Source organism: Oncorhynchus nerka, linkage group LG4 (genome assembly GCF_034236695.1).
Source record: "Oncorhynchus nerka isolate Pitt River linkage group LG4, Oner_Uvic_2.0, whole genome shotgun sequence".
Lineage (NCBI taxonomy): Eukaryota > Metazoa > Chordata > Actinopteri > Salmoniformes > Salmonidae > Oncorhynchus > Oncorhynchus nerka.
Genome location: NC_088399.1, coordinates 62,231,832 through 62,258,831, shown reverse-complemented (window position 1 = coordinate 62,258,831; position 27,000 = coordinate 62,231,832). Strand labels below are relative to the sequence as shown.

At 41.2% G+C, this 27,000-nt stretch overlaps 1 protein-coding gene across 1 annotated transcript; it reads right to left on the bottom strand.

The window, feature by feature from the left end:
• Positions 1-28: 28 nt before the first annotated feature.
• LOC115128345 (neuronal pentraxin-2-like) lies at positions 29-25,482 on the bottom strand. The gene is made up of 6 exons (XM_029658114.2): positions 24,923-25,482; positions 8,440-9,529; positions 6,005-6,662; positions 4,625-4,875; positions 3,367-3,546; positions 29-2,329 (listed from the first exon to the last, which is right to left on the bottom strand). Exons 2-6 carry the CDS (start codon positions 9,187-9,189, stop codon positions 2,120-2,122), a joined length of 2,049 nt encoding a protein of 682 aa, XP_029513974.1. The 5' UTR covers positions 9,190-9,529; positions 24,923-25,482; the 3' UTR covers positions 29-2,119.
• Between the last annotated feature and the right edge of the window lie 1,518 nt (positions 25,483-27,000).

Genomic DNA, 27,000 nt, shown 5'->3' with positions numbered 1-27,000 from the left:
ATATCCATTCATGAGATACGCAATCGTTTTATTCAAAATCTTGATTTTATTGAAACATATTTAACAGAGTTTTATTCGTGTATTCCTCATTTAAGTTTTACAATTCATTTGACATGTTTTTGGCTTACACACAAAGGAAAGGGACTTTTGACCAAACACACAAGAATGAATAAATAAAAGGTTGTTCAATATTTACAGACAAGAAAGAAAGAAAAAACTATTGAGTGTGTCTTTATATACAGATTAAAATGTATACCAAAGGCGAGATTAAGCAAACGTTATGGAAGCAACACAGATTCAGATTATACAACTGCATTCAATGCTGTTTAACCTGAATTATATCCAGTTGTATTAGCATTCATTAATGAATCAATAGTATTTTTTATTTGTCACAAATGAGAAACATAATTGTTTGTTTTACTTCACATACATTTGGCCCACTAACAGCTAAATGGGAGCATGGGTTTTTATAATGCTCAACTTGTCACCCACTGTAATTGTTGTGTACTGTAATGGTTGTAATGATTATTAGTGGTCAGGGGGGCATGTCCAGCTAAGCTCTATACTATCACCATGGCAACGACAGATGACCCTTTTACGATCAGTGTTCATGTGATTCAATGAGACATAGACATTCCGAACTTAATAGCCCACAGTGAAATGGGGGTGGGTAAGCAAATACAACTAAATCAATTCCTCATTTGAATGCTTTTACAGACAGAAAAGGGATGCCCACAGTGAAAGGATAGACAAGGAAAGGATGTGTTGTTGTGTAAAATGACTTATATTTACAACAAAAAAAAGAATGGTTTGTATTTGTTTATGATTTTGACAGTTGATATTCAAGACAGGCTATATTTTTTTTAAACCTATTTTTATAAGCATTTTACATGCATAAAAAACACAGGACCCAATTAATAAAAACCAACATTGGATGAGGTTGACTTTGAAAATAAGCCTTTTAGAGCATTACAGAATTGTTTTTCTTCCCCAAGCTGTTTTGAGTGCATGTGCATTCATGCGTGAATGTATTTAAGAGCATGTGTCTGCTATGACAACACGGAAATAGTCTGGATCTAGATCCAAGCTCTATTTGTCAGGTACATCTGCCTGTAAAACCACAAGATTACAATGGAGATGTCATCATTAGCTTAGGACCTCTTGACAGGCAGTTAACCTGTATTTATGCTCATATCCACAACTTCAACTCGGGTGTTTCATAAAACCTGGCAGCCATTTCAGACACACTGATAGAAATTACAATCCAGTTGAGTGTTGATCAGTTGATATTGATAGAGCTAAATTCATCTGAAAAATGAAATGGAACGTTGCACGTGTGTACAACACAGTAGTATAAAATAGTCCTCTAACATTTTTGCGTGAAAGGTAGAGTTGAGACAGGCTACCCCCCCCCCAAAAAAAAAACTACAACCATAGATGAGATCCTCCATCTTCATGTACAAAAAAATACAATGTAGTACCTCACATTCATCACATTCAATCATCAAATCATTGTCTTCCAACTCATACACTTGCCATCGATGTGGCTGTTTTGAGTGCCTTTAGTTTGTTCATTCCATATTGTCCACAGTTGGTTTATGAGCATTCTGCCTCAGTGCGTTCCTTTTAGTGACTGGTATCGTCCTGCTCGCCAGCAACAAAAAAAAACAGAAAGACGAACAAATAACATCTGGAGTGTTAGGATTTTGAGAACCATATCCCGGCATAATATGTCCCAGTAAAATGTTATGATTCTTTGAACACCTGACTGATGAAGGGCTTTTACTAAGGCCCGAGGCAAACATGGGTGGACCCATTTAAAGACAGGGAATCCTATTACCGGTATTGGATCCCGGGAGCAGCAACGGTCATGGCCATTCAGTTAAATCCAGCCTTTGCTCTTTTAAAGTCTTCCCAGTTCCTCGGCCCAGCGAGGGGGAAGGCAGAACAGAGAGGAAAGGGATGGCAAAATTGCAGAATGGCTAAGGGCCAGCCTGGTTTGTTGCTAAGGGCCAGCCTGGTTTGTTGCTAAGGGCCTGTCATGTGTCTGCAGCGTAGTGCACAGAGCCCTGCTGCCACACCAGACAGCTCGTTAAATAACATCAGGGTGGGGTAGTCCTTAGTGGCAGGGGTCAAAGGGGTATTTGGTGACCCCGCCGTGAAGCTCGACCACTGCCTCTGTCCAGGAGATGAGGTCACCCGCCAGGTGACCTCCGCAGGAAGCCTGGCTATAGATTTCATTGGGTGTGAGAACGCGGGACCACAACTGGAGGTCTGACATCTCGCCCACGAAGGACTGGGTGGCGTCAAATCGGCCACCTAGGGTATCCTGTTAGGAAAACACAGGGTAATTGTTAAGACTAAAGGCCCACAAAATATGTAAAAGTACTAGATATACCACAATAAAAGATCAATACACAATTATTTAAACAGACTTGTCTCGCCTTTGAGTTTTCCACCTTTTTACCCCTTACCCCTTCAAAGCAAGGTTGGTTAACCCGCCAACTACGTTCTAAAACTAGGCCGTTCAGATCAATCAACCCTCGTACTTAAAACCATTTCATGGCCTAGTCTTATGGTAACTTTTTATTTGTGGCCTAAATCATCAGTCACTTCCCGGAACTCACTAGACGTGACCATTCAGAGCCCCGGTCAGAGTGGATCTCCCAAGGAAGACCAAACTGAGTGATGAATTTAAAGCATTAGCAACAGTTTAAGCTGTAATATGTTTCAGAGGGATCAGTCATTTTATATTTACATTTGAGTCATTTAGCAGATGCTCCAACCTGGACTCAGGGGTAGACGTAACATAGTGAATGTAAATCTGGGACACTACATTTAGTTTGATATGTTACATTTCATATGGTATGAATTCATTTGTGGATGTCCATCATCCATTTAGTATGAAATGTTATGAATTTCAATTCATATGATATGCTGTGGCTAATGTTAGCTAGGTGGCTAAAGCTAACGTCAGCTAGGTGGCTAACATTAACTAGGCTATGGGTTAGGGTTAGGGGAAGGGTTAGCTAACATGCTAGTAGTTGCAAAGTAGGGAAAAAACTAGTAAGTAGTTGCTTATTAATGCTAAAGTTAATTTCTAAGCTTAGTTTTTGGCAATAGCCTGTGTCTTCTCAGGACACAACTAAATGATAATCATCTTTAACATGATTGTATTAACCACTTTTTGTATTCTGCAAAGCCCAAAATTGGGAATTGTGACAGGCAATTCCCTGCTGGTCACATTTGGAGGCAGCCGTGGGATCCAGTACTGCTGTTTGAAATTTCAGTTCCTATCCCAGCGTTTTATATGTTCTTCAGAACTTTGAGAATGCAAATTCATAGCGAGAAAACGTATAGTTGTACCTGTTCCTGGCCCAGAATAAAGACTCCACCAGGCTTGATGGGATGCCATGCAGATAGGTTCTCTCCAGACCCCCTTTTGACGCCATCCTGGAAGGCCTCCCAATGCCCATCGTGTGACGACCATGTCATGCACAGGTGGTGCCACTTCCCATCCGTCATAGCCATGGGCAACGTCACTGCCTGTGCAGAGAAATAGAGTCACTGGCTTGATTAAATAATTGCATGATTGGCTGATTGATTGATTAATTGGCTCAAGCCAAAGAGTCCAAACAAAATATTTCCGTGAGAGAAAAGGGCAAAGTTCTGTTCGGAGAAAGAGATTATTTCTAGGTTAATTGATTGGTTCATTGGCTGACTGTAGTGTCATTGTCGTGGACATTTTGAAAAAATTCAACACAAATATTGTTTTTTAGGGAGATATTTTATGAAAGATTTGTCTGGTTTTGTGAATAGGTACAAATAGCCATCGCATTTCAAGTAATGTCATTTTTTTCCTTTTGTGTCAGCTCATAACAACATAGCCTTCAGGTGCCATAGCTAGGCATCTCCCAGGTTGAACCACCAAATCCCCTCTTGTCTGGGAGAAACCCTGACTCATGCACAGGTATAGTATGGGCCCGGACCATGTGTCTATCCCCGCGTCCACCCTGTCATGGGACGCCTCTCCACATGACTGTGCTAGGTAAGCTGCTTGCCCTTTGCCCTCTGAGGTCTTATGCCATTAGGGAGGATGATAGATGAGGATAGGGCCACTGTCTCTAAGGGGGAAAGACGGGGTGATAGCAGGATCCAGGTGAACTGTAACTGTCACAACTGCCCCCTGCCTCGTTCCTTGAGGACAGGAGATAAATTGAAATCTGGTGCCTGATTGGATGAGAATGGAGTCACCTGCCACTGAAGTGTAAGCTTGCTTGCCTTGAGGTGATTGATTTTCCACTTGTGCTGCCAATGGGACAACCGACTGATAACATATGCTTACTTAAAATGTTGATAAAAATGTTCAAACACTCCTTGTCAGAACCTGTTTTAGCTTTGTTATTATGGGGTATTGTGTGTAGATTGATGAGGGGGGAGAAACGATTTAATCCATTTTAGAATAAGGCTGTAACATAACAAAATGTGGAAAAAATCAAGGGGTCTGAATACTTTCCGAATGCACTGTATGTGTGTAAGAAGTGAGAATGTACAGTATATCTTCACAAATTGGTCACTAGGGGCAAAATGTGAAAATATGCAAAATATGCAATCATGCTCTTACATTGTCGTTAACCAGTAGTTCCATGGGATTGTTGCCCCATTCGATCAGAACCAGTTCGTTGGCCTGTCCCGGGACAGAATAGGAGAAGGGCGTGCCGAGGCCAGGCCCTGAACCCCCTTTTATCCAGAGGCAGACAGTGAGGGTGAAGATTTCAATGAGTAGGGTCTTTTTTATCCTTCCATACATGTAGTTAGTGCGCATAGGGAAGCCAATCTGGAAAGCATCCGGACTCTTTGGCTTTTTCCGGGTACCTGTTAGAATACAAAACAGCAAAATATGAGCAACGAACAGCTGAGGAAGTGAAATTAAAGTAATTTGCCAGTGTCTGTGTTCTTCGAAGGCCAGCATCCCGGTGTCGCCTCTACACTGTTGACTTTGAGACTGGTGTTTTGCGGGTACTATTTAATGAAGCTGCCAGTTGAGGACTTGTGAGGCGTCTGTTTCTCAGACTAGACTCTCTAATGTTTTTGTCCTCTTGCTCAGTTGTGCACCGGGGCCTCCCACTCCTCTTTATATTCTGGTTAGGGCCAGTTTGCGCTGTTCTGTGAAGGGAGTAGTACACAGCATTGTACGAGATCTTCAGTTTCTTGGCAATTTCTAGCATGGAATAGCCTTAATTTCTCAGAGCAAGAATAGACTGAGTTTCAGAAGAAAGTTATTTGTTTCTGGCCATTTTGAGCCTGTAATCGAACCCACAAATGCTGATGCTCCAGATACTCAACTAGTCTAAAGAAGGCCAGTTGTATTGCTTCTTTAATCAGTACAACAGTTTTCAGCTGTGCTACCATAATTGCAAAAGGGTTTTCTAATGATCAATTAGCCTTTCAAAGCCTTTTTATAAACTTGGATTAGCTAACACAAGGTGCCATTGGAACACAGGAGTGACGGTTGCTGATAATGGGCCTCTGTACGCCTATGTAGATATTCCATTGAAAATCTGCCGTTTCCAGCTACAATAGTCATTTACAACATGAACAATGTCTACACTGTATTTCCGATCAATTAGATGTTATTTTAATTAATATACCAAAAAAATGTGCTTTTCTTTCAAAAACAAGGACATTTCTAAGTGACCACAAACTTTTGAACGGCAGCGTATATGTTTTTTATTTTATTTAACCTTTATTTAACCAGGCAAGTCAGTTAAGAACAAATTCTTATTTACAATGACGGCCTACCCCGGCCAAACTCAGACGATGCTTGGCCAATTGTGCGCCGCCCTATGGGTCTCCCAATCATACAGACTGGATTCAAACCAGGGACTGTAGTGGCGCCTCTTGCACTGACTATGTCTGTACCTACAGCTACAACTTGGAATGATATAAATCGGACAAGAGTATACAATGGCAAAGTGGGTTATTTATCAGAGAGTTTCAATACCAGGGTTAGAGTTCCTGTGGTTAAGGTGGCTCAGCACAGTTTCCAGCTTGTTGTGTCCACGGCCAAGAGGTAATGGAGGTGGTGGCTTGCTGTTATAGGCTGGACGAGGACGATGGCCATGGTCGTCATTGCCTTGGTGGTCATCACCGTTTTCACGGTGGTCATCGTGAAGATCATCGTGGTGGTCGTCGTGATGATCATCAGGATGGTCGTCATGGTGATCGTCATGGTGGTCGTTATGGTGTGTGTCGTGGCGGCCGTGGCTACGATCATAATGGCGGTCATAGTGTCGGTCATAGTGATGGTCATCATGATGACTGTTTTGACGGTTGTTGGGGCGGTTGTTGTAGCGGGTGGGGGTGGGAGTGTGGGTGTCGTGATAGTCATCATGGTGGTCGTCGTGGTGACCCGGTCCATGTTGGTCATCGTGATGATCATCGTGGTGGTCATCGCGGTGACCAGGTTCATGGTGGTCGTCGTGGTGGTCGTCCGGATGGTCATCGTGGTGGTCGTCATGGTGGTCATCGTGGTGGTCGTCATGGTGACCATAATCATGATGCCCACCGTAGTGATTGTTGAGCTGCTTCTCAAGTGCATTGATTTTACGTTGCAGGAGGTCTCTCAGTGAGCTTGAATAGGAGCTGGAGGAATTCCTGGCCTGGAGAAAGAGAGAGAATTAATAATAGTTATAATAGGAAATGTTTGCATACCTTATTATTAGTCCATGTGCTTGGTAATTAACACTTTCTGGAGCATATCCATGGTAATTTATTTCCATAATAGGACTTTTAAAGAGCTGTTTTTTTGTTTGTTCTTTAGACACCTCTTCTACTTCAGCCCATTCTGGGTTGCTTCCTTCGGCCATATTGTGCTGCCCCTAATCTCTCCAAGTGGGCAGATAAATGAAATAATACTAAAGTCGGCTCCTCCCTCCCTGGAAAACCTCCTTCCTTCCCTCCCTCTACTTCTGTCAGTGTCTCTGATCAAATCCGGCTTTACTCAGTGCCAGAGCACACCAAGATTATTAGCTCATCACCATGGATGATGCTAATTGGCATTGAAGGTGTCTAGAACCCTGCAACACTTGGAAACCGGTTCGCGGCATAGACGTCCCTGTTATGTGACGGAGCTCCAATCTCAGCTGTACTGACTTTGTCTAACACCCTCAAGGCAAAGGTTTCTGTGTAACCCTTTCTCTATGAACCACCAGTGTTATTATGTGTTATTAATGCGCGCATAGGCTATAAGCCTATCTGGTGTCTTATAGCAAGAATATTTGATAACAGTATATTTTTAGAGCCTGACAAATATATCGTTTCATCTATATTATTGGCCAATATTGGCCTTTAACCGATGTTTCGATAAAGGCCGATAAATCCACCGATAACCGATATTCAATAAATAGGATGAAGAAAGTGAATCTCAGTGTTATCTGAACACTTACGGCCATTCTCATGGTCATTATTGTCACAATGTAAGCAAGCAACATTTGAAGAAATTTTTGGGGACAACTGCTCTTTTGGTTGGCAATCTAAGAGAACTCAGTGTGAAACATTTTCACTTTTAATTCTCCCTGCTGTAAAATACTATATCGGTCGGCATCTACTTTCAATGAACCACCAATATTAACAAGTGTTATTAATGCCGACACTCTTAGAAAAAAAGGGTTCCAAAAGAGCTCTTCGGCTGCCCCCATAGGAGAACCCTTTTTGTTCATGTAGAACCCTCTGTGTAAAGGGTTCTACATGGAACTCAAAAGGGATCTACCTGGAACCAAAAATAGTTATTCAAAGGGTTCTCTTATGGGGCCAGCCGAAGAACGCTTTGATGTTCTAGATAGCACCTTTTTGTCTCAGACTGTATACCAAGTCTTATAGCAGGTCTTACAATTCATTACTGTAGTGTTAGAATCACTTTAAGCGGATTGATAACACAGCTGGTTCATAATGAGAAACAGAAATCATTAGAATAAAACAATAACCTTTCATAATCCCCCCCAAAAATAGTGGTCAGTTAAGTTAGATGTTTGTATCTATAAAGGAACTTCATTCACGCAATAAAATAAACAAACTGTGTTCGGTTGGTTGTTAGTGTCAACAGTCATATGTCATACAATCACTCAACAGGACCCTCTCCTAGGCTTCATGAATTCCCATTGCATTAGTGCAAGACGGCTCTATGGTGAGAGTCAGGATAATTAACTAATCAATTTAGGTCTTCATACGCACACACGTGGATGGAACTTGGGATGTAGGCCACTTATATCCTCACGGCGTGGGAGAAAGCCGGAACGCCCTTTGTCGTGCTTAATTGCAGGTCAGTAGCGAGACAAACAGTGCCCCGTAGTGATGCACAAGATGACCTCTATTCACACAAAGGGCAAATAAGCTTCCTATCCCTTTTCCTACTCATCCTTTGATCCTGTTCCCACTCACCTGCAAGTTCTCCAGCCTCTCCTTGAGTGTCTGTAGCGTTTTCCTAGTCTGCTCAGGGGAGAAGGCCCCATGCTTGCTCCCAGAGTTATCCTTCCCTCGGTGGTGTGGGTCTGATCGGTGCCCATTGTTCAGTGGGTAGTGTGGGTCCCCGTGGTGGTCAGTGTCATGGTAGGAGTGATGCGAGCTCGGGTGATGGGAGTTGTGACGCGCGTTTCCATGGTGGTCGTCGTGATGGTCATCGTGATGACCCACTCCCCGGCCAAAGCCCTCACAGAGGGTCAGCTTGGCAGTCAGTTCCCTGATCGTCTCCCGTTGGTCTAAGATGGTCTCCTTTTGCCGCACCAGGCTCTCGCGAAGGTGCAGAATGGTGGATTTGGCCTCGTCTGATATTCCTATCCCCATCCCCATTCCCATCGGCCTCCTGCCGTTACCATTGGGCGCCCCTGCAGCAGGTCCATGATGCCCATTACTGCTGGGTCTGTCGTGGACAGGTCCGTGTGCTGCGCCGCCTGGTGTGAAGCAGCTGGGGTCTGCGTCCGCTGGAATTGGGGTGCAAACAAACTTGGGCTGGGCTCCATAGTCATAGTCTAATCCCGGCAAACTAACAGCAGCCGTTGAGGAAGATATGAGAGTATAGAGGAGTAGAGAAAAAAGAGGGAAAGAGGGTAGGATGAAACCTGGAAGTACTCCACCCCAACGCGTTTGCCCTGTAGACAAAAGCATCAGGGGTGGGATGGCGTTGTCGGCCATCTTTGGTCGACGTCTCGCTTCTCTCCTGTCAAGGGAGTTAGTCACGTGGGGCGGCTGGCAAGCCGATTTGACACATGGCAAAAAAAAATCCCCAAATCCCCTGTACAACAGGGTCAATTTCTTAGAGAAGTATTACAGCACGCAGGACCTTGTCTCTCTGCTAAAGCTGTTCGTGCTTCATCGCCGTGTCGCTGTATCAAACAATGCACGTTGGCTCCATAACGGGACAAATAGCTGTCGAGGTGTCCACCTCCCGGTGATCCCTTTTGGCACAGCGGGCCTCTTGTGATCGGCAGCCAAACAAATCCGTTTCTAGCCGTCTTCTATCCATCCATCTCATCTGGAAGGAAAAGACAAAGGCGATAAGTCATTCATTGGAAATACAAAGTCTTGGGAAATACGAATGATTTCAAACCTTATGCTATCACTTCGGTGAATAGACAACAACAGCAATATGCGAGGGCATGATCAGACATTGATTCACTGAACAGTACAGTGCAATAGGATGGCGATGACAGGACACGAGCACAGCAGCGGTGGGGAGTAATGGAGCTAGGATCATAAGCAATTCAACTACAATGATGTAGTCAATCAGTCACCGCTATTGGTTTTCAACGAGCCAGCAATGGCTTGGAGTGAATGACGCCAACAGCTGAGAACCCCCCCTGGGCAGTGTAATTTGATTACAAGGCAGCCAGCAGGATGCAGTTAATGAATGATGGTTTTCATTGTCATGTGAACCGACAGGCAGTTTACTATGCAGGGTTAGGAGGTTATTCATACTGGAACAACGGGAACAGTTGTCTGAGACACGGGGGATACCACCAAAATAAAATATATTGAAAGAGACACAAATAGTCCTCGTGTTATTGAGGAGGTGTGTACAGACTATGATAGCACAGTAGCCCTGAGTTACAACGTACAGTAATGGGAAAGAACCTTTTTTTTTTAATCTGGGGAACAGCATTTAACAATTCGCCTTGTTAGAGTTCATGTTTATGTCATTTGTAATGTGTAGTCAGAGATTGACATCCATCAAACCACCTGACTGCAAAACAATTCTAAGAGTAGGTATAAAGCCTCAACTAATCCAACAGTTCCTGAATTGAGGGTCAGTGAGGAAAAAACAGGAGAAGGTAACAGATTTCTCAAGGACACTGCCTAATAAGCCTCTTACCCATCCCCATTGCGATCATCAATTCACCACACCTACCGATAGGCCATGGCCCGCTTCTTAAAATATAATCCCCAGTCCTATGTTTTCATCAGATTATTGAGAGTTGATTGATTTGTCACATTAGTCATTCTTAATCCAATGTATTTAAAGGTAGTCTCAGCGAAATGACGTTGCCACAAGCAGCACCACAGATATTGAGATGGGCGAGATGCAAACACTTCGCTCTCACACAGTAGCCACGGGACCAAAAGAGCAGAGAAGCTGAGCCTCGCACATCAACGCTCTTCGTTGTTGAGGAAATTGACCCACTATGCTGTTTACTTTCTGCATCTACGTCACATCACGGAGTATACCTTTAATCGGATACAGTATATTCTGAATAATACATAAAACATACTTTTATCAAGTTGGCAATTCTTGAGATGTCAGCATGCTATATTTCAACTTCTAAAGTGGATTTTTTTTAAATGTGGTAGAATAAACTCAGTCGTTTTTCCCCCAGCATGTTTTAATGAGGAATTCGACGCTACTGGATGTGTTGCAACAGATGTAGCGCATGGATGACACATTCATCTGCAAATGAACTCTCCACCATCTGTTTTCACTCACTTTAACACACTAGCGTAATCAGACATGGCCTTTGAAGCGTTTGTGCGTCACACATGATTCGTGCGTCATCATATTAACAACCACATAGTATTTGTTTTTTTCCTGGGGTAATATCACTGTTTGGACTACGATGCGGGGTCACACATTACTTTAACTTACTCTAAACTTGTATAGTAAGTAATGCTGCAATTACCCTAGTAACAACATTGTATTAACATGTTCTGATAAGTTTTGATCATTTTTTTGTAATTACACATTTTGACACCTGTTGCAGTTTTTATTGTCAGACAGGTGGAAATAGGAAGATGTGAAATAACAAAAAACTCCCTTACTAGGTAATTACTAAGCAGTTATTAAAGGGATAGACAGTAAAACTTTCCCCTGTAAATGTACAGCATTATACTGGCACCAGAGTTGCCAGATGAATACTGTAATTTTGCTTTACAGCCGTGATGCTGTGATATTTGACGGTACTATTTTCCTTACCGTAAAACATATTACAGCATCCCTTCTGTAAGGGGATGATGTAATGTTTTACAGTAAGGCAAATAGTACTGTCAAATATATGTCAGCAAAATTGCAGTATTAAGCTGAGAACACTGGTGCCAGTATAATGCTGTAAAAACGTACAGTGAAAATCTCCCTGAAAGCTACAATAAATGTAAGAAAAACAATACATTTGTGCATAAAATACGTTTATTCAAACTGGTAACAACACTAACAGAATTGACAACAGAAGTAAGAACAGTTAACACATATTTAAACAAGTAAGAGCACAATTAAAACACACAAAAAAACTATATTTTGAGTGGGGTGTTTTTAAAAACTATATTTTGTGTGGGGTGTTTTTAAAAACTATATTTTGAGTGGGGTGTTTTTAAAAACTATATTTTGAGTGGGGTGTTTTTAAAAACTATATTTTGAGTGGGGTGTTTTTAAAAACTATATTTTGTGTGGGGTGTTTTTAAAAACTATATTTTGAGTGGGGTGTTTTTAAAAACTATATTTTGAGTGGGGTGTTTTTAAAAACTATATTTTGAGTGGGGTGTGGGGTACAATCCTAGATCTATGGTAATCAGGGCAACTATTTGGTGTAACGGTGTTTAGAGGCAGTGAAACACAACGGGACAGTTTGGGCAGGAGATCATCCAGGAGAGAGAAGTCAGCGGGTGTTCCTCATGGGGCGCCGTAACAATCCTCAGTTTTGATTTGTCAGCTCTTCTCACCCCTAAGACAGGCAGAGAAAAAGAAAGAACTGAACGAGAGACAGAGAGCACCAGGGCTGTTAGTCTGTGGGTAAAAAGATAGGTGACAAGGGACATATCAAGCAGGTGTGTGTGTGTGTGTGTGTGTGTGTGTGTGTGTGTGTGTGTGTGTGTGTGTGTGTGTACTTACCTCACTAGACGTCTTCAATCAAACTCAGTGAGGGTTGAGAACAGCTGTCTTCCCCTGGGCCACCTTGTCATCGTGTCCTTTGTCCCATCTTCAGGGTTCATCATCTTGGGTGGATTCGAACAGCCATATATCCAATATAGCTTATGAAATCAATTGAGACATTGAACAAATACAAATAAGACAGCTACGTATACAGTTGAAGTCGGAAGTTTACATACACATAGGTTGGAGTCAATAAAACTCGTTTTTCAACCACTCCGCAAATCTCTTGTTAACAAACTATAGTTTTGGCAAGTTGGTTAGGACATCTACTTTGTGCATGACACAAGTAATTGTTCCAACAATTGTTTACAGACAGATTATTTCACTTATAATTCACTGTTTCACAATTCCAGTTGGTCAGAAGTTTACATACACTAAATTGACTTTGCCTTTAAACAGCTTGGAAAAATGGCTTTAGAAGCTTCTGATGGGCTAATTAACATCATTTGAGTCAATTGGAGGTGTACGTGTGGATGTATTTCAAGGCCTACTACCTTGACATTATGGGAAAATCAAAATAAATCAGCCAATTGTAGACCTCCACAAGTCTGGTTCATCCTTGGGAGCAATTTCCAAACGCCTGAAGGTACCACGTTCATCTGTACAAACAATAGTACGCAAGTATAAACACCTTGGGACCACGCAGCCGTCATACCGCTCAGGAAGGAGACGCGTTCTGTGTCCTAGAGATAAACTTACTTTGGTGCGAAAAGTGCAAATCAATCCCAGAACAACAGCAAAGGCCCTTGTGAAGATGCTGGAGGAAACAGGTGCAAAAGTATATATATCCAGAGTAAAACAAGTCCTATATCAACATAACCTGAAAGGCAGCTCAGCAAGGAAGAAGCCACTGCTCCAAACCCGCCATAAAAAGCCAGACTACGGTTTGCATCTGCACATGGGGACAAAGATTGTACTTTTTGGAGAAATGTCCTCTGGTCTGATGAAACAAAAATAGAACTGTTTGGCCATAATGACCAATGTTATATTTGGAGGAAAAAGGGGGAGGCTTGCAAGCCAAATAACACCATCCCAACCGTGAAGCACGGGGTGGCAGCATCATGTTGTGTGGGTGCTTTGCTGCAGGAGGGACTGGTGCACTTCACAAAATAGATGGCATCATGAGGAGTAAAATTATGTGGATATATTGAAGCAACATCTCAAGACATCAGTTAAAGCTTGGTCGCAAATGGGTCTTCCAAATGGACAATGACCCCAAGCATACTTCCAAAGTTGTGGCAAAATGGCTTAAGGACAACAAAGTCAAGGTATTGGCCATCACAAAGCCCTGACCTCCATCCTATAGAAAATTTGTGGGCAGAACTGAAAAAGCATGTGCGAGTAAGGAGGCCTACAAACCTGACTCATTTACACCAGCTCTGTCAGGAGGAATGGGCCAAAATTCACTCAACATATTGTGGGAAGCTTGCGGGAGTGCATGTTAACTTCTGACCCACTGGGAATGTGATGAAAGAAATAAAAGCTGAAATAAATCATGCTCTACTATTATTCTGACATTTCACATTCTTAAAATAAAGTCGTGATCCTAACTGACTTAAGACAGGGAATTTGTACTCGGATTAAATGTCAGGAATTGTGAAAAACAGAGTTTAAATGTATTTGGCAAAGTGTATGTAAACTTACGACTTCAATTGTATGTCACACAGGGTTGTGACAGCTAAGGAGAATACTGTGCCGGTGTTGTTGCCATTCATGCTCTCCTTATTGAGTAGACTGTATCACAGTGACATCCAGATGCCTAGCAATATTAGTTATTTTTTGTGTAGGCTGCTATCCTACTTGAAATATAATCCTGGGAGGAAAATAAATGGGATATGCTTCTTGCTACCTCCGGTGACACTGTGATAGAGCTGCCCAGTGGTTGGCAGGCACAACACTATGAGTCTTATCCAACGGTCATGTCTTTTGAATTGCTAAAAACAAGCCATTTCTCTGTAGTAATAATGAAAACATAATGGGTCCCGCATCTGTGCTCAGTTGATTCCCTACTGCACTCAGAGGCTGCGGTACAGCAAAGCCTATCATCACAACAATTATTATCTGGCTGATTTTTTTTCTAGGTCGCACAGAGTAAGACATTTACGAGCAATTTAGAGCCGATCGAAAGGGCTTGTGTCAACATTAGCCAACTAACTAGCTAAGAAAACATGCAGCAATTCAATGTTGGTTCGTAATAAAGATACTTACAGAGCCTTCGACGTCCTCCACATTTTGTTACGTTACAGCTTTATTCTAAAATGGATTCAATAAAATATTCAGCAATCTACACACAATACCACATAACGACAAAGCGAGAGAAAAAAAGGTTAATTGTTTTTCTCAAACTAATTTTAAAAAATACAAAACAGAAATACCTTATTTACAAAGGTATTCAGACCCTTTGATATGAGACTCATTGAGCTCAGGTGCATCCTGTTTCCATTGATCATCCTTGAGCTGTTTCTACAACTTGATGGGTAACTGTGGTAAATTCAATTGATTGGACATGATTTGGAAAGGAGGACACCTGTCTATATAAAGCCCCAGAGTTGACAGTGCATGTCAGATCAAAAACCAAGCCATGAGGTTGAAGGATTTATCCATAGGGCTCTGAGACAGGATTGTGTCGAGGCACAGATCTGGGGAAGGGTACAATTTTTTTTTCTACCATTGAAGGTCCCCAACAACACAGTGGACTCTTCATAGAGCTGGCCGCCTTGCCAAACAGAGCAATCGGGAGAGAAGGCCTTAGTCAGGGAGATGACCAAGAACCCCATGGTCACTCTGACAGAGCTCTAGAGTTCCTCTGTGGAGATGGAAGAACCTTGCTGCACTCCACCAATCAGGCCTTTATGGTAGAGTGGCCAGACAGAACTCACTCCTCAGTAAAACGCACATGACAGCCCGCTTGGAGTTTGCCAAAAGTCACCTAAAGACTCTCAGACCATGAGAAACAAGATACTCTGGTCTGATGAATGCCAAGTGTCACTTCTGGAGGAAGCCTGGCACCATCCCTACAGTGAAGCTTGGTGGTGGCAGCATCATGCTGTGAGATCATTTTTCAGCAGCAGGGACTGGGAGACTAGTCAGGATCAAGGGAAAGATGAACAGAGCAAATACAGAGAGATCCTTGATGAAAACTTGCTCCAGAGCACTCAGGACCTCAGACTGGGGCGAAGGTTCACCTTCCAACAGGACAATGACCCTAAGCACACAGCCAAGACAACACAGGAGTGGATTGGGGACAAGTCTCTGATTGTCCTTTGGTTGCCCAGCCAGAGCCCGGACTTGAACCCGATCGAACATCTCTGGAGAGACCTGAAAATAGCTGTGCAGCGACGCTCCCAATCCAACCTGACAGAGCTTGAGAGGATCTGCAGAGAAGAATGGGAGAAACTCCCCAAACACAGGTGTGCCAAGCTTGCAGCGTAATACCCAAGGAGACTCGCTGCTGTAATCGCTGCCAAAGGTGCTTCAACAAAGTACTGAGTAAAGGCTCTGAATTCTTATGTAAATGTAAATTTCCATTTTTCTTTTTTATACATTTGCAAACATTTCTAAAAACTGTTTTTGCTTTGTCATTATGGGGTATTGTGTGTAGATCGATGAGGGGAATAATGTATTTCAAGGCCTACCTTCAATTTTATAATAAGGCTGTAACGTAACAAAATGTCGAAAAAGTCAAGGGGTCTGAATACTTTCCGAAGGCAGTGTATAAACAAGGCAAGGTACCTACCCAGTAGCTTCTGAAAATGTTCTTTCACTTCACAGCAGCTTCAAGAAGATATTTAATAAAATAGTCTGATATTCATGTCTCGCCAGACAGCATGAGGTTGGTGCCTGAAACTGATCATTTGAATCTACAGTAGGCCTACGCTATTACCATAAAGAAGTACAGCATGTTAGAGTAATTTTCTATAACAGTACTTTTTAAGCATTTTACCCATAATTCAGTGCAATCTACAGCCTTAATGCTGTGTAACAGATTTACAGTGTTTTACTGTTGAAATGACAGAAAAGTCCGACAGTGCAGTGAGAGATTCTGGTAATTAAGCAGTTTTTCTACTTACCCAGAGTTAGATGAACTTGTGGATACCATTTGTATGTCTCTGCCTTCCAGTATGAAGGAAGGTAGCATTGGCTCGGGAAACCACCACTAACGTCCTCTCAGTACTGCACTCAGGTGCGAAGCCGTATCTTAGCGTACCTGTAGACTTCCAGTCATTGCGCTAACGCTAGTTAGCGTTGGTTCGCGGAAGTGCCTCTTACTTCCTACATACTGCACGCAGAGACATAAAAATTGTATCCACGAGATCATCTAACTCTGGGTCATCTAACGTACTCTGGATCATGTAACGCACTACCCCTTTACATTATTGTGTAACAACATGCTAATACAATGTTGTTGCTAGAATAAAAAGTGTACATGCCTTAGTAATTTACTTAAACCAAGGAACTATATCATTGGTCATTTTACCATATGTAAGATTTTGGTTGTCACCAGATAATACAATTGACTTAATACAATTTCATATGCCATTATTTGTTACAAAACAGCCATAACCTATAATGTTTGTAATTAAGACGGATGTCTATAGTTCACGAGCAATATTATACTTTGAATTCATGTTGGACGTAGCTTCTCACTCTAGATCAAATGCACTATCGACGTTAACATCAGGTACTTCTAAAATATGTATTCAGAGCCGGCATAAAACAGGTTGTTTTTTTGATGACCCTTACCAAGTCTTGCTCAAATCCTCATTATCGCATGTTTCTACCTCTTTATATCTTTCTGTTCCACCGCTCCTTCATAAAGCAATTTACAGTAACACTGACGCTTCCTATAAGTAATCTATTCGCTGCCTTTAATTAATAAGTCAATGGAATGACTAAATGTGGGGTAAGTCATTGTTTTGGACAACCAGCTACGTGCAAAGATTCCTCCACGAGCCTCTTGGCAAGTCCAAGTCTTCTGACCAGGAGGGACTTTCCTCCTCCCAAGGTTGACACACTAATAGGATTCCCAGGATTAATACCTGAGGGTGGAGCGGAGGATTAGCCCTGGCCTGCTCACCTCAGAAAGTCAAGGCATTGTTTCCATACGTGTAGAATATATAGGATATTTACAGTATTTCACGTTGACTTTTCCACAAGGTATGCCTTCCACAACACATTCTCATCAAATAAAATTGTTCAGTATAGGTGCTACGAATGGTACACAATTTCCTTTAACCTGATTCTAAATTAAAGTTTTAAAACAGTACCACATATCACATCATGGGTATGTATTCATATATAATATCAAGGGTATATAGAAATAGAAATACTACTTTGAAAATCTGACACTGTATCAAGGCAATGACATTTTCCAATTTAGTTGTACCTTTTTTTCGTCTTTCGCTCTCAAAACTTAAAGGACAATTCCGCCAGTTTTCAACCTCATATTCTTCATTTGGGCGGCAGGGTAGCCTAGTGGTTAGAGCGTTGGACTAGGAACCGAAAGAATTGCAAGTTCAAATCCCCGAGCTGACAAGATACAAATCTGTCGTCCTGCCCCTGAACAGGCAGTTAACCCACTGTTCCTAGGCTGTCATTGAAAATAATCATTTGTTCTTAACTGACTTACCTAGGTAAATAAAGGTTTAAAAAAATTAAAAATCTCCAGCACCAAACCAGTGAAAACAGTGTGTTTCTATGATCTGTGGTTAAAAAGATGAGAAGAAAGGTCTTTTAAAAAAATGATTCTCAGTGACATGGTAGGAATAAAAGTTTTTCAAAACGGTGATTTTCAAAACCTACAATGAGTTTTTAGTCCAAGGGAGGGTATTTCCTTGCTCCCAGTGTCACCGCGAATCTCATAGTGTTTGAAAATCACTGTTTTCAAACTACGTAGGACAATTACAGTGTACCACCACAGACCTGTCCATCCAAGCAAATAGTAAGACACAGTCTACTATAAGTGGGACCCATGCTGTTTCCAACAAGTGTTTTGTTAACTGGAGTTTAAAAATTCTGCAACATCGACATGTGTTCAACAGGCCCTTCATTTTGGCGTCGATAAGCGTGCTTGCCGTTAACACTTCCCAAAAATAGGCTGAGCTATGTTAACTTCACTGCAGGGGTTGAAGTGAAAGTCTAAAGGTTGTGCCACTGACTCAACCTCAACCGTGACACGATGTGACGGTTTACCCCTGGGCAGCTATCGGGATCTGTAGGACAGGTGTCTCTGGACTGTACAGTTGTATACCATGCTTTCAAAAGCTCATTATTAAGTGTGTTAAGAATAAAACACAGACACTTAATCTGACTATAGATTAGTTGAAGCTGCAGAAAAGCCCATGTTTCATTGTAAAAATCAATGACCGTGTTGCCTTACATACTTTCATTCTAAAACACCATGTGAAATGCAGTACTCTTATGACCAATAGGAAATATCAGCAACAAAGCAAGAATTGGTTATGTATCGCCGCGACTATGTAGAGATGTCAAATATTTGAAGGTGCCAAACATATGAGCCTGGGTCAAAGGTCATGCCATGACCTTGACACAAGCATGTGGCCACAAGCCCATCCAAAGAAGGCATTGGACTGAGAAATATGCTTATGCTGGGGAATTATCCAGTTATCACAACCAAGGCGATCGTCTGACTTCACACTTAGTTCCCATGGACTCTGTGTACAGTAAAACACTGGTAACTGTCCATGACCACTACAATTCCATTTCATACAGTTGAAGCAGTGCTGGGAAAAGTACTTCATTGCCATACTTTGACTAAAAGTAAAGATACCTTAACAGAAAATGGCTCAAGTTAAAGTGAAAGTCACCCAATAAAATACTGTACAATGTGATTAAAAGTCTAAACGCATTTAATTTTAAACATACTTCAGTATCGAAAGTAAATGTAATTCAAAATATATACTTAAGTATACTTTTAGTATAAATCATTTCAAATTCCGTAAATATGACAAACCAGACGGCACGGTTGTCTTGATTTTAATTTACACTCATCATTTACAAATGAAGCATTTGTGTTTATTGAGTCCTCCAAATCAGAGGCAGTAGGGAGGAGCAGTGATGTTCTCTTGATAAGTGGGTGAATTGGACCATTTTCCTGTCCTTGTCACACCCTGATCTGTTTCACCTGTCTTGTGATTGGCTCCACACCCTCCACGTGTCGCTTATTATCCCTGGTGTGTACAGTTGAAGTCGGATGTTTACATACACCTTAGCCAAATACATTTAAACTCCGTCTTTCACAATCCTGGTAAAAATTCCCTGTCTAAGGTCAGTTAGGATCACCACTTTATTTAAAGAATGTGAAATGTCAGAATAATAGTAGAGAGAATGATTTATTTCAGCTTTAATTTCTTTCATCACATTCCCAGTGGGTCAGAAATTTACATACGCTAAATTAATATTTGGTAGCATTGCCTTTAAATTGTTTTACTTGGGTCAAAGGTTTTGGGTAGCCTTCCAAAAGCTTCCCACAATAAGTTGGGTGGATTTTGGCCCATTCCTCCTGACAGAGCTTGTGTAACAGAGTCAGGTTTGTAGGCCTCCTTGCTCGCTTTTTCAGTTCTGCCCACACATTTTCTATAGGATTGAGATCAGGGCTTTGTGATGGCCACTCCAATACCTTGACTTTGTTGACTTAAGTGATTTTGCCACAACTTTGGAAGTATGCTTCCCCCTTTTTCCTCCAAACATAACGTTGGTCATTATGGCCAAACAGTTCTATTTTTGTTTCATCAGACCAGAGGACATTTCTCCAAAAAGTACGATCTTTGTCACCATGTGCAGATGCAAATGCTTTTTTCAGATGCTTTTTTTATGGCGGTTTTGGAGCAGTGGCTTCTTCCTTGCTGAGCTGCCTTTCAGGTTATGTTGATATAGGACTCGTTTTACTCTGGATATATATACTTTTGTACCTGTTTCCTCCAGCATCTTCACAAGGGCCTTTGCTGTTGTTCTGGGATTGATTTGCACTTTTTGCATCAAAGTACGTTCATCTCTAGGAGACAGAACGCATCTCCTTCCTGAGCGGTATGACGGCTGCGTGGTCCCATGGTGTTTATACTTGCATACTATTGTTTGTACAGATGAACGTGTTACCTTCAGGCATTTGGAAAATGCTCCCAAGGATGAACCAGACTTGTGGAGGTCTACAAATATTTTCTGAGGTCTTGGCTGATTTCTTTTGATTTTCCCATGAGGTCAAGCAAAGAGGCACTGAGTTTGAAGGTAGGCCTTGAAATACATCCACAGGTTTTATATTTTTAATTTGACCTTTATTTAACCAGGTAGGCTAGTTGAGTGACAAGTTCTCATTTGCAACTGCGACCTGGCCAAGATAAAGCGTAGCAGTGTGAACAGACAACACAGAGTTACACATGGAATAAGGAGCAAGATAAATCAATGAATACAGTATGGGGATGAGGTAGTTGGATGGGCTGTTAGCAGATGGGCTATGTACAGGTGCAGTGATCTGTGAGCTGCTCAGACAGGTGGTGCTTAAAGCTAGTGAGGGAGATATGAGTCACCAGCTTCAGTGATTTTTGCAGTTTGTTCCAGTCATTGGCAGCAGAGAACTGGAAGGAAAGGAGGCCAAAGGAAGAATTGGCTTTGGGGGTGACCAGTGAGATATACCTGCTGGAGTGCGTGCTACAGGTGGGTTTGGCGACAAGTATGAAGCGAGGGCCAGCCAACAAGAGCGCACAGGTCGCAGTGGTGGGTAGTGTATGGGCTTTGGTGACAAAACGGATGGCACTGTGATAGACTGCATCCAATTTGTTGAGTAGAGTGTTGGAGGCTATTTTATAAATGACATCACCGAAGTCGAGGATCGGTAAGATGGTCAGATTTACGAGGGTATGTTTGGCATCATGAGTGAAGGATGCTGTGTTGCGAAATAGGAAGCCGATTCTAGATTTAATTTTAGATTTGAGATAATTAATGTGAGTCTGGAAGGAGAGCTTACAGTCTAACCAGACACCTAGGTATTTGATGTATTTGTAGTTGTATTTAAGAGCAGTTGGAGTCCACAGAAGGAGAGTTGTATGGCATTGAAGCTCGTCCGGAGGTTAGTTAACACAGTGTCCAAAGAAGGGCCAGAAGTAAACAGAATGGTGTCGTCTGCGTAGAGGTGGATCAGAGAATCACCAGCAGCAAGAGCGACATCATTGATGTGTATTTGGAGGTACACCTCCAATTGACTCAAATGATGTCAATTAGCCTATCAGAAGCTTCTAAAGCCAGGACATAATTTTATGGAATTTTCCAAGGCACAGTCAACTTAGTGTATATAAACCTGTGACCCACTGGAATTGTGATACAGTGAATTATAAGTGAAATAATCTGTCTGTAAACAATTGTTGGAAGAATTACATTTGTCATTCACAAACTAGATTTAGTTTTGACCTTTTGCCTGTCCACGACCATTCTCTAGCCTACCCCTTTTGGAATGTTTAATAAATATCAAAGACTCAAACCATCTGCCTCCCATGTCTGCATCTGGGTCTCACCTTGTGCCCTTATAGTCCTGCTAAGCATTCAAAATGTAACAAGTTCTTTTGGGTGTCAGGGAAAATGAATGGGGTAAAAAGTACATTGTTTTCTTTAGGAATGTAGTGGAGTAAAAGTAAAGGGTGTCAAAAATATAAATAGTGAAGTGCAGATACCCCCCCCAAAAACTATTTAAGTAGTAGTTTAAAGTATTTTTTACTTAAGTCCTTTACACCAATGAGTAGGAGCTTTGTAAACTAGCACTATCCAAACCTGACTTGGCACAGTGGAAGATCCCTTTGAAGTGTTTATGTACTGGGGAAATACCTTGTTGTCCAATATATATTTGCTAAGTATTTTGGACAAATCCCCTATTCAGTATCCTAGTCAAACAATCATCATGATGTGATTTTGCATTACGGTCTTAGAGAAAAGGGTTCCAAAAGGGTTCTTCGGCTAGGTTCCAAAAGGGTTCTTCGGCTGTCAAATAAGAGAACCCTTTTGGGATCTATGTACAACCCTTGAGGGAACCCTATTTGAGTCAAAGGATATTCATATATGTAAGATATACAAACCTTGCAGAGAGCTTATCCAACTGATAATCTCTTAAATGTATATAAACTACTGGAACCAAGACGTACAAATAACTGATATTGGCTCAAGGTGAAGGGAATGTTGGAACATAACGAACAAAATTATTGTTAACGAAAATGTACACTTAATCCAGTTTATACAACAGGTGGGTCTAATCCTGGATGCTGAATGGTTAAAACCGCATTCCAGACGGTGTCTATTCCACAAGTTACCACCGGCTAAATCTATGACGTGGAAATTCTTAATTACTCTGTTCCATCTGACTGTGCTATCCACTGTCTCATCAGCCCAGCCAGGCAATTTATATACTAGATCTACATTGTAAAAAGCATCTACACATAATTTCCCATTTCTTTTAGAGTAGCATTTGTTTTTCATCAGCAGAGATTTTGTATAACATTGCTGTCCGTCTCTCCGATATTTGCAACACTGTTTCAATTTTGAAATTTGATCTCCTATGGTAATGAACAAGTCGGGAGTCGGAACGAGACAGATAGGCTGGCAGCTTTTCAGCCAGTCAAAATCATGAATCAGCATAATTTCAATGGATATATACAAAAAAAATGTCAATAGGAAAACACGAAATGAGGCTAGTTTGCTGTCATTCCAGCTTCAGTTTGAAGTGACTGTGCTAGCTGTGGAGTTGGCTACTGTATCTCTTCTGAACAGTGGCCTGGCAAGAGAGCAAATGTTCTATGCCAGGTGAAATCGCACACTAGCTCAATATTATCTATGTTTAAAAAAATAAAAACACTGAAAATAGCTTTAACAAAAGCAAATGCAGCTACTTTGACGTTATTCTGACTGCACTGTTGTTTGACGTGACTGTGTTAGCCAAAGTTGGCTAGCTAGCAAGCAAAGGATAACAATGTTGCCAGCCATCATGGCAACGGAACATATAAAACGAAAGACTGGGTCGTGTCCATAGATTTAGAACAAAAGACTTAACGACTGGATCGAGTCGAGCTTGGCTAGATTCGACTTCGTCTCGGGCCTAACAAAACCCGTGCCAATAACATCCTCCAAACACCGGCTTCTCGGGCATTATCACTTAAATAAACTAATGTATAGAATTTATTACACAAGACAAAATTCACAAATTCTATAGCACAACAGCAAAGTCATGTCTTAAGTGTAAAACTAACAATGACTCAATAATCCATGCCTTCTGGGAATGTTATAAAGTCCAGGAGTTGTGGGCGGAGCTGGAAAGTTGTCTGTCAGAATTACAATGTAAATGTACTTTTAATTTGTGTTTGCATATTTCAAGACATGGCATATGAGTGTGCAGTGAGATACCAAATGGGTTGGACGATACTTTTCTTGTCAATCTTTTTTTAAAAGTATACTTATTATTTAAATGTTGAAAGTGCATGGGCGATGGAGAGAAACAAAATGGTGCAGTTTAGGCCACGTGGGGGTGGCGGTGGGTCTGGTCAGGGGTGATTTTATGGATGTTGGTGTGCGTCTGTATGCTGTTGATGTTGTGTCTGTTTTGTATTGTAAAAGAAAAATGAATGAAACCATTTTTTAAACGAGGGTTCTACCTGTAACCAAAAGAGTTCTACCTGGAACCAACAATGGTTCTCTCAATGGGTTATCCTATGGGGACAGCCGAATAACCCTTTTAGGTTCAAGATAGCAACTTTTTTTCTACGAATGTACATTTCAATCGACTTCGTTATTCTATAGATAGTGAAGCATAATTACAATACCAAAGTACAAACTTGAGAAAAAATACAGACAAACAAGATTCCAGAAATAACCATACCAATAGTAAAGACATAATACAACATTTAAATCCCAATGCAGCTTGAAATCAAACATGCACATTTGCAGCAATAAAACTGGCTACTCCAAAATAATTAAATAATTCCTAAATAAGCAGTCACAATTGATCTATTTGTAATACTTTGTCACGTCAAACTGTTTCAGATCATGCTTCTATTATACTGTAGTTGAAATATCACGTATGATCCTATGGAAATATGACTATTGTATAATTAATTTACATGGAAAAACCTTTATCCTATACTTTTCATAAGTTACATATTATAGACATTTGTAGAATCCCAGGTAAGGTGTCTTGACAATTACGTAAAAAAGTACTAACACTCTAACACACTAATACTACATTGAGGGAGATCAATAAAAACTATGCCTACAAATTTGAACATATTGTTTTATACTAGCTTTTTCTGACTTCACTAGAAAATAAGAACAGCACCCTACAATTTTGAAGACATTTACTTTCCATCTGAAATCTTTCTAAAATAGAGTTCTAGCCAGGCTCGATCAACCATTTGGCCAGAGCAAAGCAGATTATCTTGAAGGTTAGATTCGTACATTTTAAAACATTTGCAACCATCCCAAGGAGTAATAAATGTTTTGTGGGAGAATTGGTTTCCTTACCTGGTCACAAGCTACAGAGTCCCAAGCTGGTTAGTCCATCCCGAACACTGATCAGATTGAAAAGGATTTGTTCGAGGAGGATCATTTTAACTCTCTCTTCCTCTCCCTCCCTCTCTCACTCCTTTGTCTTTGTTTGCATATCCCTCCACTCCTCCTGGTTCTCACGGTCAACAATTGTATTGATTCTTCTTGACTTTCAAGGCATCAACAAGTACCCTTTCTCAGGTTCACATTATTTCCCTACAGAGTTTTGGACACTCTTTTGCCCATGAACACCCAAGCATTAAAACTGAACTGGTAAAAAATAATCTGAGTATAATAACGGTGTTTATGAGCCTATATTGGCAATATATAATACATATAAGTTGATGAATTAAGTCCAAGCAACTGATACACTTTGACTACACTATATTCTACTTCCATGTACCAGAACAAACTAGGGAACCATTTATATACCGTGAAGACCATTGGGGAAATGAAACAAACAAAATGCTAGGTGGTTAAATGATACTGAACATACACCTCACATTATATTGATATGACAAATACATGGCAGAAGCATAAGTTATCACATTCATTAAAGGAAAAGGTCAAATCTTTAGAAAAAATGTATTATATAATATTGTTAAAGATGTAGAATAGTTCGTAAATACCTTCATAAAGAAGATGAAACTGCCTTTTCACTTTTCACATACCCATAATAATGACCAAATCAGAAATATGTTTTCTAATGCTAATTGTCGGAGAGTTCAGACAGTTTGGAGAGAAAATGGTGGATGAAGAGAGAGACAGATTCCTAGAGGTAGAGTGGAGGATGGACAAGAGAGGAATGGACAGGAGGAGGGCGGACCGGGGGAAGGACAATGATAGCGAGGAGGGAGTGTGAGAGAGAGGTGAGAGGTGAGATGGACATTAGACACTAATTGCCATGTGAACGCCAAGTAGTCCTACCCAGCGAGAAGTCCTGGCCAGTGATTCTTCAGCCCATCCAGTGTGGCCTCTTATCTGCTGGGATGAACAAGAGTGGCATGGTCAGTGCACAACACCTATCAGCATGTTAGTAGCACACGGCTATTGATGTTCTACGGTATATTGCTGAATTTGAGAGCCAGGGTCACTCTCAGGGCGTCTACTGTACATTTGGAGTCGAGAGTGAGCAAGATTTCATGTGTTGCATCAACTGTAATAGTGTTACATTTAATACTCAAAAGAGTTTCTGTAACTCTGCAAATAGTTGCAATTGGCCAACACTGGTTATTGTTCCATTAACTTTATAATGGTGCCAGTCCCCAGAAATCGTGAAATCCTTTTTTTAAAAACATTTTGCACAGTGCGTGCTTGCAACAGCTCGTAAACAAACACAGGAAGGACAAAAGCCCCATTGATTGAGGAGGGTAAAATTATTGGCATTGGCAACAGTCACGCAGTCCCATCCAACCTATACGACCGAGGCCTGGCTTTTCCACAACTACTGTAATCACATTTCATTACCCCGATCTGGGCTCTCCACATTTCGTAGCTCAATGGTGCTAGACATAGGCCTTTCCTTCTAGCCTGACCCTAATCATCCTTGTTCTGGTACCCCAATAATAGACCTACCAGCTTTGGGGTCTTTTTGGGACAACGCCCCTATGACTTCTACGTTCTGACTGGAATTATAAAATGACTGTGGGTCCAAGGGACCCTAATGACTACTGACGTCTCAACTTCCCCCCCAAACACGTAAGTTTATTTAACATGGGCATTTATACCATATAGATAGGTTAGAGCAGGGGTGTCAAAGTCAAATGGACGGAGGGCCAAATAAAAAAATCAGCTACAAGACGAGGGCCGGACTGTTCGAATGTTCATTGAAAAATTTTTAAATGACGCATATAGTCTAGTGAACCTAATTGAACCTACTGAAAATCTAACAAATATATTACAATATGATCAGATAAATAAAGCAATATTTTCTTATGGCTCTGTCAGTAATCTTTAATTTTCAACAGACACAAAAGACAAATTTCCTTTATATAAATATCCCCATAACATGAACATTAAATGAAAGAAACCGGTATTCAAGGCACCATCAGTAG